Genomic DNA, 21,017 nt, shown 5'->3' with positions numbered 1-21,017 from the left:
ATATGGGGAATGCTAATGTACTCCCACCTATTTTTTAGTGGGAGTATGTTAGCAACCTACACCAATTTTTTAGGACAAAAAAACCACTCATTTATTTTGATTTGGTTAATTCGTACAAATGATATTATAGTAATTTAATTTAATTTTAAATGAAAATAAAATATTTTCTCTCTCTTATTAATTTCATTCTCTAAATCATTTCTCTCTTATTAAATTTATTCTCCAACTCATTTCTCTTTCTTATTAAATTCTTTCTCTAACTTATTTATCTCTCTCCTATTAAATTCTTTATTTAACCCATTTCTCTTTTATCTCTCATGATGTCTCCCTCCTCTCTCTCTGAACAAATAAAAATTTATTAATAGAAAAAATAAATGAATTGGAGAATGAAATTAATAAGAGAGAGAAAATATTTTTATTTTCATTTAAAATTAAATTAAATTACTATAATATCCTTTGTACGAATTAACCAAATCAAAATAAATGAGTGGCTTTTTTGTCCTAAAAAATTGGTGTAGGTTGCTAACATACTCCCACTAAAAAATAGGTGGGAGTACATTAGAATTCCCCATATATATATATATATATATATATAAACTTACTTACCTTGGAAAAGGTAGCGTGCGAAATTTAAAAAAAAAATAAAGTATTTGCTGATTAATGTTAAAAGAATCATTTTAAAAATCTTGATTAAACTACTTGACACGGTTGGTAAAGTTCGTTTTATGATGTTAATTGCAATGATTATCATTGATACGGTGGGTTACTACCATTGCAATCATTTTCAAGTTTTACAGTTAACTGATTGTGAAAACCCAAACACAAATATTAAAGTGATGTAACAAGTTGCAAAATTTAAGCCAAACTTTCTAAGTAAATAAAGGAGGAGATTCTTAACTTGTGGATTCAGTTCGACTAAAATTGATGGACTAATGAAAAAAAAAATGATGCACTCTTTGGTCTAAACTTGCTCTATGCAGTGGACCTCACAAATTCTTTTAGTTTCATTATTCAGAATAGATCTGAACTATACGGTCCACATCTTTTATGTGAACATTATTTTTTTGTTTACATTCCTTTTGTGTAGACTACATGTATTCATCAAGTTGCTGTTAAAAGAAAGGTGAAATATGTGTAAGTAATATTACTCTTCTTTTAGTCCCTTATCTCCCTTTCCGTCACGAGGGGAATATAAAAGCCCAATAGCAATATGGTGAGAACTTGGGAACATTTAAAATATTTAATTATAACTATTAAATAAAACTTGATTATCTATATCGCAATTCTTTATTATAAAACTCATGTGATTTTATTCCTTTTTAATTAAAAATCACGCGATGTTTTTAATAGATCGCATAAAATTTGTAATCCAAATCGGTAATTTAAATTTAATTATTATAATTAAATATTTTTATTTTTCATAATAACTAACAATTCTATCTTAGAACTCTCTTTATATATATTAGTAGTGAAAGAAGCATTTTGTGCCCCTATCCAAAAATAAAATAAAAAATAATTATTATATTATCTTATTTTTCTATTAAAAATATATAAAAATTGAATAATTACTTTTTAGTTTTAGAGTAAAATGAAACAAATATATGAATAAGGGAAAAATGTTTATATAAATATTTGAACACCAAATATTGTTAAAGTAGAAAAAAGAGAGAAGAAATAAATAAATAAATAAAAGAGAAAGTGGTTTAGAAGTAGTTATAAGGGTAAAATAGTCTAAAATTTGTATATTTCCTTTATTAATAATTATTAAGGTTGAGACACTTTGTGTCTCTATATTTTATTTAATAAAAATATTTAAAAATTATCGTTTGTTAGATCAACTGATGTTATGTTTGATTCTCTCAAATCTTAAGATATATGTTATAGACTAGTGAAAATGAGATAGTTTGTGCCTCACCATAAAAAAATAAAAAATAAAATAAAATAAAATGATGAAATTAAAAAATGTGTGGTTAACTTCAAAATAGTGCGATAGTTGAACAAATTAGTTAAATAATAAAAAGTAGTTAAACAAATTAGTTAAGGGGTAAAAAAGTCAAAAAAAAATGTAAATACCAAAATAAAGTATCTCTTTTATTAATTTTATAAATATAGAATAATGGAGATACATATTTTATGATAATGTTGGATCTCGACTCTTAAATTAAAATAAATATCTTAGATTAAAAGATTACAAATAAAGTTATAATGTACCATAAATAATTCAACATTATAGTTGTTTCTATTATTATTATTGTCACTATCATCATTACAATTGTCTTTACTATCATAACCTACACATCACCACTACTTCCATTGTTGTCACTGTTAAAGTCACTATTAACTACAATGCAACATTGACAACAATAATAGTAGTAGAGGTATCATTAATGACAACAATGATAATAGTGATAATAATACTTGGTAGCTTTATTTGTAATTTAAGCTGTTAATTATAATCTAAGTGTTTAGAGTGAACATTCTTATTTACACCTAAAAATAATATTATCAAAATATACGTGTAACACACATATAAAGAGAGAGAAATGAATATACATTATTAAATTTTCAAAAAAAAAATTAACAATTACCTTTGTTTAAATATATTTTTACAATTGGTCAAAAAAGATTTTTACAATTTTTTTATTTAATACTAGACAATTAAACAGAGATTTAAATTTAATTAAAATATACTAATGTGAAGGATTTTTTTTTTTTTTTTTTGTAATTTCATGATTCTCATTCAATCAGAGATTATCATAATATAAAAATTTCCCATACAATAATTTAATGTTATCTCAATTAGTTAAAATTTGCCATTGACATCATCATATCAAATTCAAATTTTAGATATACAGTTAACTAACTTAGTCAAAACCTACTGTAACGACCCGGCTGGTCACTACACACTGTATAGCACACTAAAACACCAGACAGATAGAACAAGTATATAAATATAGGATCTAGAATATATAAATATACAAGATTCCAGTCTGACTAGAGTTAAAGTGTACCAAGGAAAATTACAACCAAATGCTACTATCCCAAGTAGCTACAAGCAAAATATCCACACAAGCAAATTAACTCCAAAGTCCGCCGGAGACTCATCCCAAGAAGCCCACCTATTCCTGCTCTGCTCCCATACATAGTATGATCATCGCAGTTCCAACCACATGGAAAACATGCAAGGGTAAGCTAGTATTCTTTTAAAATCAATCAAAACATACTAGTAAAGGATTAGCAATGTAAATAAATTCATCGTTATAATTATCAACACATCTGCACAGCTTATATTGCTCAACAACATCAGCACCGTAATGCGGTTATATCAACACTGCTTAGTAGCAGCAATAGCACCACTCTAGTGGTTATAACAACACCGACTTAGCGGCAACAACAGCACCACTCTAGTGGCTAATAACAACACCGACTTAGCGGCAACAACAGCACCACAATAGTGGCTAATAACAACACCGACTTAGCGGCAACAACAGCACCACAATAGTGGCTAACAGCACCGACATAGCGGCTATAACAGCAGCAACAACACCACCTCAAGTGGGTATAATCAACATACAGTTCAGCAATATATAGTACAGCAAATCAGCATACAACACAGCTAAGTAGTATTCAACACAACTTACTACTCATAACTCAGTTCAACATCTTTATAGTACAATACTGTTAAAAATCAACATATAATTCAGCTCGACTTAACAACAAAATTTGACACAGTTCAAAAATATTCATTTATTATTAATCATCAAATAATTTCAAAAACTAACTTCCCTTACTTGGATAATCCTGAACCAAAACTCGGGCAGAACCTCCTCCTCTCTCTTCCTTAGATAGGAACCGAAATTTGAGCAGAACCTCCTCCTCTTTCTCCTCTTTTCTTTATTCTGACAGAACCACCTCTACCGGATTCCTCTTCCTCTTTCTCCTCCTTTCCTTTCCTCCCTCTTTCTCTAAGGATTTTCTCTTCCCAAGGTATGATTTTTCATAACTCCCCAAGCCCCTATTTATAGCAATTCTGGCTCACCTACCCGGTACGGCCGTTCCAAAAATCGGAACGCCCGTTCTGGGCTCGAAAAATCTACGTAAATTTTTGAACTGGAACGGCCCGTTCCAAAACCGGAACGGCCCGTTCCCAATTCCAGCAGAACGGCCCGTACTCCTTTTGAAATGGCCTGTTCTCCCTTTAGAACGGCCCGTTTCACAATCAGAACGGCCCGTTCTCCTTGTCGGAACGGCCGTTCTGAGCCCGTTCTCACTCAAGATTCTTAGTTAAAATTTAAAGCTTGGAACGGCCCGTTTTGCTTTTGGAACGGCCCGTTCCAAGTTACCAAAACACCCTTCAAACTTTTTGAAAATTGCGAAAATGCCATCAATAATTACAATAATACCCCTATACCTTTATAAAAATCACGAAAATGCCATTTTTAATAATAACAATAATAATAATAATAAAAATAAGGTATTACAATTCTCCCCAACAACAAAAATTTTCGTCCTCGAAAATTCACTTACTTAGAAGAGATATGGGTACTGTTCACTGAACTGACTTTCTACTTCCCAAGTTGCCTCACCCGTAGTCGCATCCCAAAGAACTTTCACCAATTTTATGGACTTGCCACGAAGCTCCTTCAACTTATGATCAATTATAGCTACCGGTTTCTTTTCATAAGTCAGATTCTCCTTCACTTGCACCTCATCCATCTCCACCACATGACTCGGGTCATGAACATACTTCCTCAGCTGGGACACATGAAATACATCGTGTAGGTTTGAAAGAGACGGTGGCAAAGCCAACCGATAAGCAACCGGACCCACACGCTGTATTATCTGATAGGGACCCACGAATCTTGGTGTTAACTTCCGAGTCTTCAGCGCTCTACCCACACCAGAAGTCGGAGTCACCTTCAGAAACACATGTTCCCCCTCAGCAAACTCTAAAGGCTTACGCCTTTTGTCAGCATATGATTTCTGCCTACTCTGAGCAGTCCTCATTTTCTCCTGAATCATCTTCACCTTTTCAGTAGTCTGTAGGATCAACTCCGGTCCCACAACCACTGACTCACCATCCTGATACCAGCACAGAGGAGTCCTACATCTCCTGCCATATAAGGCTTCAAACGGCGCCATCCCAATACTAGCATGGAAACTGTTGTTGTAAGTAAACTCCACAAGCGGTAATACTTCCTCCCAACTACCCAAGTGATCTAACATACAAGCCCTCAGCAGATCCTCCAAGGACTGGATTGTCCTCTCTGACTGACCATCCGTCTGTGGATGATAAGCAGAACTCAGCTTCAGCTTTGTGCCTAAAGCTCGGTGTAGACTCTGCCAGAATCTGGAAGTGAACCTCGGATCTCGGTCGGAAATAATACTGGAAGGCACCCCGTGCAACCGAATTATCTCCCTTATATACAACTGCGTCAGCTTCTCTAAGGACCACTTGATGTTGACAGGCAAGAAATGCGCACACTTGGTCAACCGATCAACAATCACCCAGATAGCATCATTATTTCTAGATGACCTAGGCAACCGCACGATGAAATCCATAGTAATGCTATCCCATTTCCACTCGGGAATCTCAATCTGTTGCATTAACCCACTAGGCTTTTGATGTTCAACCTTTGCCTTCTGACAGGTTAAACAGGCCGCCACATACTCAGCTATCTCTCTCTTCATACCAGACCACCAGAAAGTCTTCTTGAGGTCTTGGTACATCTTAGTCATACCTGGATGTATGCTAAGTTTGCTCTTGTGACCTTCCTCTAGCACAGCTCTCCTTAGCTCAGCATCCTGAGGTAGGCAAATCCTGCCTCTGAACCTTAAGATCCCATCCTCTCCCAGCTCAAAGCCTACAGCTTTATCGGTACCCAACATCCCAAGAAGCTTCACCAGTTCGGTGTCTTGCAACTGCTTAAGTCCAACTTGCCTCAAGAACTCATTAGTTATGGTAACTGCCCCACAACTAATGTGATCCTGAGCTAACTCCACACAGAGATTCAAATCTCTGAACTTCTCAATCAACTCCAGCTCTCTAATCATCATACTTGTCATGTGGATGGATTTCCTACTCAGCGCATCTGCCACCACATTGGCCTTGCCTGGATGATACATCAACTGAAAATCAAAATCCTTCAGAAACTCCATCCACCGCCTCTGTCTCATGTTCAGCTCCTTCTGATCAAACAGATACTTCAGAATTTTGTGATCACTGAAGACACTGAATCGAGCTCCATACAAGTAATGCCTCCAAGTCTTTAAGGCAAACACCACAGCTGCTAACTCCAGATCATGAGTGGGATAGTTCCTCTCATGAGTTTTCAGTTGCCTTGAAGCATACGCCACTACTTTCCCGTTTTGCATCAACACACACCCCAGACCCTGATGAGAAGCATCACAGTACACATCAAAAGGCTCACCAGAATTCGGTAACACCAACACAGGAGAAGTAGTCAACCTTCTCTTCAACTCCTCAAAGCTCCGTTCACAGGCATCTGTCCAAATAAACGGCTGCTCCTTCCTCGTCAACTGGGTCAGAGGCGCTACTATCCTAGAGAATCCTTCAATGAACCTCCGATAGTAACCCGCTAAGCCCACAAAGCTCCGTATATCCGTGACAGTCCTCGGGCGTTCCCACTGCAATACCGACTCCACCTTAGCCGGATCAACAGCAATCCCCTTAGCTGAAATCACGTGGCCCAAGAACTTCACCTCATCCAACCAGAACTCACATTTTGAAAGCTTAGCATACAATTGCTTCGTTTTCAAAATCTCCAACACTGTCCTCAAGTGCTCTCCATGTTCCTCCGGGGTCCTTGAATAAACTAAGATATCATCAATAAACACTACCACGAATTTATCCAAGAACGGCCGGAAGATCCTGTTCATGTAGTCCATGAACACAGCGGGGGCGTTGGTCACACCGAACGGCATCACAACATATTCATAGTGACCATACCTAGTTCTGAAAGCAGTCTTCGGTATGTCACCCTCCTTCACCCTAATCTGGTGATATCCTGACCTCAAGTCAATCTTAGAAAACACCGTCGCGCCCCTCAATTGATCCATTAAGTCATCTATCCGGGGAAGTGGATATTTGTTCTTAATGGTCAATTTGTTCAGCTGCCGGTAATCAACACACAGTCGACTACCCCCATCCTTCTTCTTTACCAACAACACAGGAGCACCCCACGGCGAAACACTCGGTCGCACCAACTGCTTTTCCAATAAGTCCTCCAACTGATCTTTCAGCTCAGCCAGCTCAGCAGGAGCCATCCTATAGGGAGCTACTGACACTGGTCCCGCACTTGGAACCAGGTCAATGCTGAACTCCATTTCCCTAACAGGAGGCAACCCAGGCACCTCGTCAGGGAACACCTCGGTATACTCCTTCACCACATCGATACCAGCTAAGATCCTCTCGGTCTCCACACTCGTGGTAGCAAGCAGAAGACAGCACTCTGCCCCATCCCTCAGCAAGGACTCAGCTTGAACAGCTGAGATCAACAGCTCATCCTCCTCTTGAGGGAAGATTAACCGCCTATTGGCACAGTCTATAAGGATGCGATTGGCAGACAACCAATCCATCCCTAAGATTATGTCAATATCCACCAAAGGTAAACAAATCAAGTTCACCTTGTACTTCTTCTCATACACCACAATTGGACAACCCACGCACAATTCAGAAGCAATCACAGAAGTAGAAGCGGGCGTCGACACAAGTAGTCTCAACCCCAACTCACACACAGGCACACCCAACAAAGCAGCACATGCATATGATATAAATGAATGCGTAGCACCAGAGTCAAATAGAATCATCACATCCTTACCAGCGGCCTTGCCCTTCCCCTTCACAAGATCAGAAGAAGTCGAAGCCTCAGCACCCGTCAAAGTAAATACCCTACCAGCAGTAGTAGGTCTGTCACCCCTCTGTGTATCAGCTCTCTGTGCACCACTCCTCTGAGTATCAGCCCTCTGTACATTACTCCTCTGAGTGCTCCTCTCTGGTCTATCCCCCGTAGGACAATTTGCCGATTCGTGGCCCATCTGATGACATCTGAAGCAACGGTTCTCCGTGTGCGGACAGTCCCTGATAAAGTGGGGCCCAGCACACCTGAAACATCTCAGAGTGGCACCTCCACTCTGTCTATCTCCACTAGCAGCACTGAAAGATTGCCTATAAACAGAACCCCCTCGCTGTGGTTGGGGCCTGTCATATGGTTTCCTCTGACTCTCACCCTTCTTGGACCCATATGTTCCTCCAATAGTCCTTACAGTACGGTTGCCACCTTCCAACTGCTCAACCACCTTCGCCTTATCCACTAAGGCTGGGAACTCCGTGATGGCCATAGGCACCACCATCCTCTTCAGCTCATATCTCAATCCATCTGCAAATTTCCTGCATTTCCAAGCCTCAGGCATAACCTGCGGATAAAAACGGGCCAGGTGCTCGAATTTTATCGCATACTCAGAAACTGTCATCCCACCCTGATGCAGTCGCATAAATTCAACCTCCTTGGCGTGCCTTACACTGTCAGGAAAGTATTTCTCCATGAACACTGTCCTGAAACACTCCCAGTCAACGGTAACTCCTCTAGCAACAAGCATCTGATAGGTGCCTCTCCACCAATGCTCAGCTTCTCCCACAAGCATGTACACAGCATATGCTAACCTCCTCTCTGGAGGACATCCCAATACGGTAAAGATCTTCTCTAATTCACGGATCCAGCGGTCAGCTACCTCTGAATCCCCATCTCCAGTAAACTGCGGAGGGTTACACTTTCGGAACTCAGCAAGATCCCGGCTCTCCTGTGACCCTGCAGGTCTTGCTGCACTAACTGCAGCTCTCTCAACCTCCATCCTAGCTAAATAGGTATTTTGTTGTTGCATAGCCATGGCCAACATCTCGAGGGCACGGGCTATCTGCTCATTTGTCCTAGTCATCTTCTACAAAGATAACAACTTCTTTAGTAAACAGTAACTAAGCCACACAAGCACAACAAATCACCACAACAATTAACACAACAATCAACACAACAAGACAACACAACACAGAGTTTAGCACAACAAAAGCCTAAAGGAACCACCCCCAAAGAGTGTCCATTAGACTCGAACTGCTCTGATACCATTAAGTGTAACGACCCGGCTGGTCACTACACACTGTATAGCACACTAAAACACCAGACAGATAGAACAAGTATATAAATATAGGATCTAGAATATATAAATATACAAGATTCCAGTCTGACTAGAGTTAAAGTGTACCAAGGAAAATTACAACCAAATGCTACTATCCCAAGTAGCTACAAGCAAAATATCCACACAAGCAAATTAACTCCAAAGTCCGCCGGAGACTCATCCCAAGAAGCCCACCTATTCCTGCTCTGCTCCCATACATAGTATGATCATCGCAGTTCCAACCACATGGAAAACATGCAAGGGTAAGCTAGTATTCTTTTAAAATCAATCAAAACATACTAGTAAAGGATTAGCAATGTAAATAAATTCATCGTTATAATTATCAACACATCTGCACAGCTTATATTGCTCAACAACATCAGCACCGTAATGCGGTTATATCAACACTGCTTAGTAGCAGCAATAGCACCACTCTAGTGGTTATAACAACACCGACTTAGCGGCAACAACAGCACCACTCTAGTGGCTAATAACAACACCGACTTAGCGGCAACAACAGCACCACAATAGTGGCTAATAACAACACCGACTTAGCGGCAACAACAGCACCACAATAGTGGCTAACAGCACCGACATAGCGGCTATAACAGCAGCAACAACACCACCTCAAGTGGGTATAATCAACATACAGTTCAGCAATATATAGTACAGCAAATCAGCATACAACACAGCTAAGTAGTATTCAACACAACTTACTACTCATAACTCAGTTCAACATCTTTATAGTACAATACTGTTAAAAATCAACATATAATTCAGCTCGACTTAACAACAAAATTTGACACAGTTCAAAAATATTCATTTATTATTAATCATCAAATAATTTCAAAAACTAACTTCCCTTACTTGGATAATCCTGAACCAAAACTCGGGCAGAACCTCCTCCTCTCTCTTCCTTAGATAGGAACCGAAATTTGAGCAGAACCTCCTCCTCTTTCTCCTCTTTTCTTTATTCTGACAGAACCACCTCTACCGGATTCCTCTTCCTCTTTCTCCTCCTTTCCTTTCCTCCCTCTTTCTCTAAGGATTTTCTCTTCCCAAGGTATGATTTTTCATAACTCCCCAAGCCCCTATTTATAGCAATTCTGGCTCACCTACCCGGTACGGCCGTTCCAAAAATCGGAACGCCCGTTCTGGGCTCGAAAAATCTACGTAAATTTTTGAACTGGAACGGCCCGTTCCAAAACCGGAACGGCCCGTTCCCAATTCCAGCAGAACGGCCCGTACTCCTTTTGAAATGGCCTGTTCTCCCTTTAGAACGGCCCGTTTCACAATCAGAACGGCCCGTTCTCCTTGTCGGAACGGCCGTTCTGAGCCCGTTCTCACTCAAGATTCTTAGTTAAAATTTAAAGCTTGGAACGGCCCGTTTTGCTTTTGGAACGGCCCGTTCCAAGTTACCAAAACACCCTTCAAACTTTTTGAAAATTGCGAAAATGCCATCAATAATTACAATAATACCCCTATACCTTTATAAAAATCACAAAAATGCCATTTTTAATAATAATAATAATAATAATAATAAAAATAAGGTATTACACCTACCACTAAGATCATATATTGAATTTCAATGTTAGATATACAATTATATTATATTTAAGCAGAATCTTAAAAAAAAAAAAAAACTAAAATAGTTATTAGTTCAAATGAGTTAAAATTTATCATAATCAATGTTCTTTATAATATTATTCTTATGACATTATCTATCCAACATGTGACAATGAATATAAATAAAAAATTACATGATTAAAACTTATAATACTACTTCTCATTCTTCAAAATATACGCATAAAAAGTAAAAGTGAGAAGTGTAAAAAGAAAAATTGACAGAACCTTTCTTTTAAAACTTAACCCTCATGTAACCTTTTAATAAAATATTTTAACAATAGTTCTCTTTTTCTCTCCTCAAATATTAAAACTTATTAATAAATAATATATCAAATAAACATATTTTTTCAATCCTATTATAAATAAAATAAAATATATAAACAATTATCATAAAACACATATTTTTCAAAATGCATTTAATTACATAAATAATTAAAACATATATTTTCTCCAAATTCTTTCTAGAAAAAAATAACTTCACAAATATTCTTTATTAATAAAACACTCATAATTATTAAAAATTTCTAAAATATTTTATAAAATTCTCTTTAATCAATCAAAATATATTTTTTAATAATTTTAGAAAATTTGAGATGTTATAATTTTATCAAATATTTTACTCTTTTCTCCCAGTTTTTATTTTTATTGCATTAAAATTATATAAAATTACTGTATAAATACTATTTTTCTTTTGAAATTTGAAAGATGGTCCATACCCCATATATATATAGTCGAGACACCTGGTACAAGTAGAATGCCTTAATAAACTTGGCTTCCACGTTCCACCAACCTATTATGTGTCGGCAAATGCAAAGCATTCACGTAAAATCAGTGATGAATGTGGTTTGACCAAGAAAAGTTTATGCACATAAGCAATACGAAAACACGTACGTAGATGTAGTCATCTTCGAATAGAAAACATGTCTGACCGACCTCTACCTTCTGTACCTTTCCCCGTTCAAAAAGCAACCCTGAAAACTAAAGATGCATGGGCAAAAACAACACATTCATGTTCATTCTTGTCGTGTATCCCTCGAATATTTGAACAACACAATCAATGAACAAATGGAGTTGTTTCAGCTTGCCATGGTCAAAAGCACTCCCTCTGCAAAGCTGCCTTTGATGGCCTCTGCTTAGAGTTGCCCTTTGTGCCAGTATCATCGTCACATGTCACAGCTTTAGCCTTTCCATGCCACCAAAATCTCATTTCGCCATACAAGCTAAAAGTATTTTTGAAACTTTTTTTATTAAAAACAAATTTTTATTTTTAATATAAAGAAATTCTCAAAAATTCTTTTAAATTTATATTTAAATATTTCATAATTCTCTTTAAGATCTTATGACCTATAACTAGATGAATAAATACAATTGAGTTAAACTACTCAACGAATAAGTTTATCCATAACTTTATGGATAGAAAAATATTAGGTGGTTCAATATTTCCGTAATCTCAATTATTTTTACATGACACATAATTAAATATTATTAACTATTTTTTATAAATTGAAAATTTTAAATTTATGTCATACAGAAATTAACCAATACCATAGTTATACAATATTATAGAACTACCTTGTAATTTCTTGGATGGATGAGTCATCGGAACTACCTAATAATTTCTGGGATGGATGAGTCCTGTTAACAATAGTATGCAGTTCCATCTACTATTTACATCAGACTGCTTGGTAATATTGGGAGGTCTCACTTAGTGTCACACTGATAAAAAAGCCTAGCCTTACTCCTCTAAATCTAATCACATGGATCAAATAGTTAGTTACTTAATTCTCATGTAATACACATCAATATAAATAGCTAAACAGTACATAGATGAAAGCGGATATTGCAATAATATTCTTTCTGAGCTATATATCTCAGTTTTCTCCATTTTCTCTGATCTGTTAGAGTACACAGAAGTAAGGTTAGGTATATATAGTGCTATATTGCATATTTGTTTGAAGACTCACCCAAAAGTATACAAGTTGTCTAGCTTAGTTTTAATTTGCCCAATTAGATCATGGAAACTTACAACTTACAAGTCCATTTGGGTCCAGACCACAGTGCATTTCTTTTAATAATAAGAAAAAGGACATTTATTAAAAGGGTTCTCTAATCCATTACAAAATCTGGGTGTACATTGATCTGAAATATAATGAATACACCGTGGCCACAGATTGATTTTCTTGCCCATAACATCAGGCATTACAAAATCAATAGAATTGAAATTCAGTGATTTCATAACCACAAGGACAGAAAAATAGAATCCTCGTAATCATATGGCAAAGTTAGTAGATGATTGCTATTGAGTATTGACAAACCAAGTTCTCACTTTTCACAATAAGCTTTCCCGTATTTGAAAAAAGTATTAATATAAAACTAACCTACTTTAGCCAACTGTGTTGTAATGGTCTATAATTCCCCAAAACAACATTAAATGTTCTTTTGAAACAATAATAGAAGCATCAGCAAAGTCGCTATATTCATGCAGACAGAGCTTTTTGTAACATCAACTTCAACATGAAAATTAAACACTGCTACATAGTATTGTCATTTGTATGTAACATTCAACATCTACATATATAAAAGCCTTCTCTTTACCTTTCTCTACTATTTATGGTCTTGTGGTACAACTGTGATAAGCTAGTTTAGGCTACATCATACAAGAAAATATACTCTATGACAATGAACTTCTTATGACGCTGATCTTACTACTACAGACAACACAGCAAAAGCCTAGAACATGAGTAAAAGGACTCTTCACAAGGAAAAAAAGAAAAACAGAAAAGCTATTCATCCTTGACAATTTACGTTATAAATGAGAGGCAAACATTTTAATCGCAAGTATAAAAGGTTTCTTGACCTTTGGGAGTTAATTTTGGACAGTTGTACTTTGTACATATAACTTCAATGTTAAAATCTCTTCAATTTGTCTTCACGTTCATTGAGCACTTTTGCATCAAAACTTAATGTCAGATCAAGAAGCATCTGATTTGACGTCGGAGTACATGTATCCGCAATTGACTTTCTATCTATGAATGAACATGTCATTGGCAATTGAACGTCCCGGTTACACCTGAAGCAAGTCTTCATTAACTTTAAAATATATTAAATGTCAATAATAGTAATAAGTTGTACAAAAGAAGGAAAAAAAAACACTGCATGATGGCTTGAGTTTTGACTTCGTAGGTTTTGTAAATAAGACTATGACAACCAAAATGATTCCTACTATATGTTCCTATAGCGTACAGTGTGACAGCACGGCTGGCATGTTTCCTTGCCTGTATCAAAAAGGTAAGGACACATTACAAGTGAGTCAGATGTACATGTGGCAGTGAGTAGACCACACCATATATTTATATCCAAGTAACAAGACCCCAGTTTTAATTGGAGATATTAGAGACAAAGAAGAAATTATAAAGAAAAAAAGCACCATCCTCACCAGAGTTCTTAAGTTATTAACAACATGGATGCACCTAAAACAACTAACTCAGTTGTAACAAGTTTTGTTTTTTAATCATAGTATTAATATGAAGTATCTATTATTAGAAATAGTGTCTAATCTCTGTAAATAAAAAAAAAACAGTAACTCAGCTCTAACAACTAGCATATGCTGAATTTTTAGCATTTCTTTTGGTTGAAATAATTTAGTAGAGAATATAACATAAAAGCATAACAAATTTTAATTAAGTTGTATCAAACTCTTAGAAGCATATAACAGGAATGCTAATTTCAGCCTTCTTGGAAAAATTATAATAATTAATTAATTGAAGTCAGAGGCTGAAAATTAAGGGAGGCTTACTTTGAATTTGCCTAAAATATCATAATATCATCGGAACAAATAACAATTGGAATTGGAGTTATGTTTTGTGTAATTGTGTTCGTGTTTTTCTTTTTGGTCCAGGAAGGTAGGGACAATTGGTATTGATAGGGAGCCCAATCCAAGTCAACAAAAGTTACTATTGGGCCAAAATAAGCCCAAATCCAATTATTGTCTAATACTTATCAATAGCCTTCATAGAAACGGCGCCGTTTGTCCAGATGTGAACGGGGTTGGAAACGTGTCGTTTTGAACGGGTTCAGCAGCGAGTACGGCATTTTTTTTAATTTAATTTATTTATTTACCATTTTTTTTTTCTGTTTTAATTTAATCTTTGTATTGTTGTTGAGTTGAGCGTTCACCAACAGAAGCAGCAGAAGAAAAAGGTTGCTGGCAGCGAATAAAGTCAAAACCCGTAATGGTTCCACTCTGATCAAACACAAGGTAGCGTCCAATTTCTCTTTTATTGTTGTAGATCATCGAATTACAGATCTTTGAAGATTCGATTCAGTGTGTAATAACGGGATCAAATCAAGTTGAATCGTTCTCGGTTGGAATTTTAGGAATCGAGGAAGGAAGGTTTAGGGTTAGGGTAAGAGTTGAGAAGGCATAGGAGAAGAAGAAGAAGTCAATTCAGATGCCGGAAGAGGATTTGGTGGACATCAAGTTTAGGTTGTACGATGGCTCCGATATCGGACCCTTCAGGTACTCCTCCGCCGCTACCGTCGATATGCTCAAGCAAAGGATTGTCTCCGATTGGCCCAGAGGTCTCTCTCTTCACTTACTTCGAAGTCAATTTCAATTATTGTTCATCACAATTGTTACTTGCTTTACTGATTCCTTTGATTTTGATTGTTGACAAGTTAATTAGACTATAGTTTAAATTGTTAGTTGGTTTAGAGAGTTCAATTTATGTGAGTGAGTGTCGAAGTTAGTAGAGTCCATCAAAAAGTCACTTATAGCTGCGGATTGTTTGATCTGTGATGATTCTGGGTAAAACATGTAGTTCAATTTTTTCATGCTAGTTCAGAATATGTAGCTATCATTGAAACCTTGATATATTTGATGATATTTAGAAGACTGTGGTTGTGTTTTGTCAAGTAAAATCTTGATTGCATCACCCAAGCAAAGTGAAGCCCCTTCTTTAGGTTTCACCTGCATATTTATAAAACATCAATGATCGCACTGTTGCTATCATAGGTTCATAACTGATCATTATTATTATTATTATTATCATCACCACAGTTGCTGAGTTGCTTACTTTTTCTGTTGTCAATTTGTCATTTTTGTGTTGATTACTTAATTTCATGAACTTGAATGTGGGTTTATCGGGGTGTGGAGACTAAAGAACGAAGTCATAAGATTTTCACCAGAAATTTCATTCATACAGCCATGCAGCACTTGATTCTGCCTAAATATTTTTGAATTAGTAAAATATTACTGGACTGCTAGTCATTTGATTGTCCTCTTCATGCACAGACATTTATTTACCTTCCTTGCTCACATATCAATAGCAGCAGTTAAGGACTTGGCTATCAGTTCATATGTCAAGATTGCTATTACCAGATTTTTGTCACAAAATCTCTTGCGTTGCTGAAATCAATTATAACTAGAATTTATATATTTAAGTTGTGTTGAATATGGAATAAGCTTATCCATGCAAATTGCAAATAGAACAAGTTGGAACTAAATTGAGAGGATCAAGGCCAAATAAAGGCAAGAATATTGTATTCCATGATGTTGTAAGGAACTGACAACCCAAATAGGGTAACCAAATTCAAATAGGGGTGGGATGACTGTAACCCATGGATGAATAAGGGACTTGAACAAAGCAAAACTGGAGAATCTTGTCATGGCAGAGCCAACTATGGTAGAGGAGTGGCTGAAACCAGCATCCAAGGCTAGCAACTAGCCAGAAAAGTTGAGGCAAGGAAATTTGGACTGGTCACTAGTGAAAGGGGATTGGGATGCATTACCATCTAGCGGGGACATGAGACTGAGGCCACTTTAGATAGGTAGTACATGTGGGTGTGCCACTGTGAGGTTTTAGGCAAGTTCTACTGGATTGGCACCATTTGATTAGAATATTGCTGCTAGTTTGTTGAATGGAGACCATGAAGGTGAACTAGATCTGGCTTTGGTGACAGGGAAAAGCACACCAGAAAAGTGGACACAACCTCTAATGTTGGCTGGAAAGCTGCATGAAAGCAATAAGTAGGGGGGAAAACTAAGATTGTGGTAGTTGTAGTTGGTGCTCAACCAAGTAGAAGTTGATGGTCATTAGACAAAGTTCATATGGAAGAGGACCAAAGGAGTTCCAGATTTTTAGGAACTCAGCAATGGAGATTGCAACAGAATTGGTCACGACTAATGCTACTGATGCAATATTGTGCTGAAATTTTTTGAAAAAGGTGGAAAAGGGAGAAATAGTATATTTCACATATAATCAAAATGAATGTATGATACAATACACTGAGTCTCCTATTTATATTCATAATCAAAAGGTTAATACATTGAGTTGTACAATTAGTATAAAGTCCAATCCAACTTGACTCTTAACATATCAAGTCTTCTCTTATACCAATAAGAACCCAACTATTCCAACATGTTGCTTCTCTGTCTTTGACCTCTTCTGGCTTCTGAGAACAGATACAGTATGTTCTTTTTTCCTTATTTCTTATTCACCTTATTATGAAATTATAAAATGATTGGGAGATGCTTAGCCCTTAGATGTTCAAAAAGGATGACAGCTAACATGAATTTAGTCTTTAGATCATTTTATAATCCTATTCAATTTTCCAGTTAGCTTGATATAATTGAAGGTCACTGACCAAATTAAAATTATTTGTAAAATAATTATTATAACATTAGATAAAGAAGCATTACATTAGAAGGTTGTGGTCAAACTCTTTGCAAGGAAAATTTGGGCTCTTCACTTGTTCAATTTAAATTGAAGTTTGGTGACATTTCTTAACTAAAAAGGGGATTAGACATTATCATTCTAATTAAGGTATGGACTGTTACATTTGATAGCCTTGTGGTGAATGTTAATTCTCTAACAAATCAGTGAACTTGTTATGGTGATTATTTGTGTTGCTTTGGGTCCTTCTCTACAACTTATTGAAGATAGGGTATGACATAGATTCCTTCTTGTTCTGTCATTTTTATATGTTGCACTTTTCCCCCTTATGTAGGTAAAACAGTCATGCCAAAGTCAGCAAATGAAGTGAAACTGATTAATTCTGGTAAAATCTTGGAAAACAACAAGACTGTTGGTCAATGTAAAGTACCATTTGGTGGTGAGATTGCAGGGGGTGTTATAATAATGCATGTTGTTGTACAGCCATCTCTAGCAAAAACTAAAGCTGGTAAGTTCCATGGACTTATTGCTATAGGGAGTATATATAATTTTTAGTTAGATTTTTTTCAAGTTGTTGCTATTTTTTACTTGGTATGAAAATCAAGTATAGTTCATGTCAATGTCAAACTCAGAACCAACTTCCACAAGTTTGCAGCTGGATCTGCATGATGACGAATTTATTGGCTTGCTAATATATGGTAGTAGAGTGATTTAAGAACCCTTTTGGAACATTTTCAGTCTCTTCTTATTGATATAAATGAGGTTGAACTGAGGGACATATGTAGATTAATTAGGTTAACTAGTTTTTCCCACTAGAGATTAATATTTCAAAAACTAGGTTGATCATTGAACTGATGAAAACAATCATTAATGGTTTATTGGATCAGCAGTTACTAAACCACCGTGGTCAAGTAGGTGAGAATTAAATATAGTTTTAATACTGTATAATATATTTAGTAATAAACTAAGATATAACCATAAAATCAAGTTAGCAAAAAATTTAATTAGGCATAAAATATACTAAAAAGAAACAATTGGTTCTTCAATGTTGGTTGTTTCAATAATTTTTTGTGCACCAAATTATAGGATTTCATTGCTTTGAGTAGATGAATAGACAGTTTAAATATTGTTGAAAAGTGGAAACCAAAAGCTATATAGGGCTTGTAGTTTACCACCAGTTTTTGATTATTTTTTTTTTCCTGCCCGATTATTTATGTAATGAGCAATGGTTTTATGTCCGCTTGGCACCCATTTAATGTAAAGAGAATCTTGTCTTCACTTAGTAGACTTGTTGACTAGACCCATAAGTAATCGGACATATTTATTATAATGAGTGCTAATAAAATATTTTGACAATAATTTAACAAAACTTATGGTGTGTTATTTATTATATTTAGTCTCTACACAAGTGCCTAGATTCAAGATGTATAATCATTGCTAAAAATAATTCAGTAGCAATGGAATATTGTATTTTTGGTTCATGTGGCAAAGGGAAAGGGTATGCTTCATATTTAGGTTTCAGAACTTAAAATGCTAGTGATGTATGACAAGAAGCATCGAAAAAGGGGAATCTTCTGTCCTTCAGTGTTATATTCTTTTTTTATGTGTCAAGGCCTCCATTCTGTATGTTTAAATGGTTATTGTATTGCTTCATAAGTTGTGTAGTTTGTCATCCATAATCACCATTAAGTTCTTTTGCATAATGGGTGCAGTTTGTAGGTTTGATTATCGGGTCAAATATCTATGTAGCTTACCATTACTGCATTGCCTCATCAATGTAGCTTACCATTACTGTCTTGCATCCACAATGTAGCTTACCATTACTGCATTGCTTCCATCAATGTAGCTTACCATTACTGCATTGCTTCATATGGGGAAGGTATCTGTTAAGCACGGACGCTCCTGCTTGAGATGTTAAAGAGTGTTGGACATGTTTTTGAAACTGACACCTCACACCTCCCTAACACCTGTATAACACTCGTTTAACATTGCTCTGCTCATTACAGGAGACAGTTTGATATTTGTATTTCTCTTTTGCTAACAGAAAAGAAGATTGATGATTCGCCCAAGAAGGTCGTCTGTTCCTGTTCCATATTGTGAAGAAAGTTTGAGTTGGAGAAAAGTATCCTTATCCATCAATCACTCATGAACTGTAGAAATCATCTGCCTGAACAAACCCCTATTTCAGCATTCCTGTGTAAAGTACGTATACGGGCAATTATATATTTATAGAAAAGTTTGTGTTAATGGTGACTTCCGAAGATGCTTTCATTCTTTTATTACATGGTCTACAGGGTTGATGATGACATTGTAACCATTGATTGCTACTGTTGTGCATCAAGTTGTCGTTTTGCATTTGCAATGACGTGCGTGATATCTTATGCATCTCAGAGTGCCTAAGCACTTGAGCAGTATTCACATTCTCATTCAGTTTATCATGGGCATGGATAATTCACTCACAACATTCTTTCCATGTACAGGTGTTAAAAACAACTGAATTGAACTGTTTAAGAACCAAACCATTTTTTATAAAGGGGTAAAAAGCTTCCTACTTTAAACTTTTTTTTTTCTTCAAAGTTTTTTTGCACATAACTAGTTTGGTTTGAAAAAAATTCAATTCAGTTCAATGTACAGTTTAATTTAAAATTTAAAAAGGTTTGCCGATTAGAAAGAATTTAATTTAATTTGGTTTAGGTGAATTATTTTAGTTCAGTCTTTTGTACTGAGTTAAACCATCGGCGTCCTTATTTCCTAGTTGAACGTATTTTAACTCGTCTAAGTAAAAGGCTCTGGGATTGATTACTCTGAACGTGATGGAAATGTGAACTACAAAGTATTTAATATGACAAAAGTATTCCAATAAACTAATTAATTTTTCAAAAATTAAACTAAGCAAAATAATTTGAGTCATTTCTTGTCATTAGATGACAGAAGTATTTAATATGCTTTTTAGAAAAGTAATTTTATAAATGTTTGTCTTTTCTTTATACGTGGGAATTGAAATCAATATCAAGAAGATTTATAACCACTTACGTACCTGTTCAATCAATTAAATTGAACTTTCTTAATAAACATAAGTCTTTAGAACTAATGTTAAGTGTACCACAATGAAGAAGAAAAAGTTAGAGGAAAAGACATTCATTATATTAAATAGTCACCCCATTCATAAATTTTCAACTTATGCATTCGTTTAGTTAAACGATACATTTTAAGGGTAGAAGTATTTTCAGTTTATTTATGCCATACTAGATTCGAGGGGACTTGTAGTGTGTTTTGAAAACAATGAAAATTAAAATCATAGTAGTAAGATCAAGTTATAAATGGTGATTTTGACAAAATATAAATCAAGTTTGTGGGAGAAGGGTTTCCAAAGTAACAGCGAAAAACAATGAAACTGGTAGAAAAACAATGGGAGTATTGTAGAGAGTTTTGTTGTTTTAAATGGTGATCTTTTGGTCTTATAAAGAAGAAGATTTATGAATTATGTTTATGGTTTTATTGACTTGACTAATATAAGAATAAATAAAT

The 21,017-nt window shown here is 35.6% G+C and overlaps 2 protein-coding genes across 2 annotated transcripts; one reads left to right on the top strand and one right to left on the bottom strand.

Moving 5' to 3' along the window:
- Positions 1-2,961: 2,961 nt before the first annotated feature.
- Positions 2,962-8,373, bottom strand: LOC145949264 (uncharacterized). The gene is made up of 5 exons (XM_083069912.1): positions 7,896-8,373; positions 7,357-7,532; positions 5,785-5,922; positions 3,871-5,643; positions 2,962-3,824 (listed from the first exon to the last, which is right to left on the bottom strand). The coding sequence occupies exons 1-4, from the start codon at positions 8,371-8,373 to the stop codon at positions 4,528-4,530; spliced, it is 1,908 nt and encodes a 635-aa protein (XP_082926038.1). The 3' UTR covers positions 2,962-3,824; positions 3,871-4,527.
- Positions 8,374-14,920: 6,547 nt separating this feature from the next.
- On the top strand, positions 14,921-19,851 carry ATGP4 (Ubiquitin family protein). Its single transcript, XM_020381486.3, has 4 exons — positions 14,921-15,073; positions 15,193-15,396; positions 17,824-17,997; positions 19,534-19,851. Exons 2-4 carry the CDS (start codon positions 15,267-15,269, stop codon positions 19,587-19,589), a joined length of 360 nt encoding a protein of 119 aa, XP_020237075.1. The 5' UTR covers positions 14,921-15,073; positions 15,193-15,266; the 3' UTR covers positions 19,590-19,851.
- Positions 19,852-21,017: the final 1,166 nt, after the last annotated feature.

The sequence above is a fragment of the Cajanus cajan genome, chromosome 2 (assembly GCF_000230855.2).
Source record: "Cajanus cajan strain Asha chromosome 2, NIPB_CcT2T_4, whole genome shotgun sequence".
NCBI classification, from domain to species: domain Eukaryota; kingdom Viridiplantae; phylum Streptophyta; class Magnoliopsida; order Fabales; family Fabaceae; genus Cajanus; species Cajanus cajan.
The sequence above is the reverse complement of the archived record's forward strand: the minus strand, read 5'-3'. Positions and strand labels throughout refer to the sequence as shown.

Bases quoted from the DNA above. Each gene is read 5' to 3' on its own strand.
- LOC145949264 (XM_083069912.1), bottom strand. From the start codon at position 8,373: ATGGTGGTGCCTATGGCCATCACGGAGTTCCCAGCCTTAGTGGATAAG. The intron at 7,533-7,895 runs GTGCTGAGGCTT...TCTTCCCTCAAG, and splicing joins TAGGGTATTTACTTTGACGG to AGGAGGATGAGCTGTTGATC. The intron at 5,644-5,784 runs GTGCTAGAGGAA...TTAACCTGTCAG, and splicing joins ATGCTGAGCTAAGGAGAGCT to AAGGCAAAGGTTGAACATCA.
- ATGP4 (XM_020381486.3), top strand. From the start codon at position 15,267: ATGCCGGAAGAGGATTTGGTGGACATCAAGTTTAGGTTGTACGATGGC. The intron at 15,397-17,823 runs GTCTCTCTCTTC...CCCCTTATGTAG, and splicing joins TGTCTCCGATTGGCCCAGAG to GTAAAACAGTCATGCCAAAG. The intron at 17,998-19,533 runs GTAAGTTCCATG...TTTTGCTAACAG, and splicing joins TCTAGCAAAAACTAAAGCTG to AAAAGAAGATTGATGATTCG.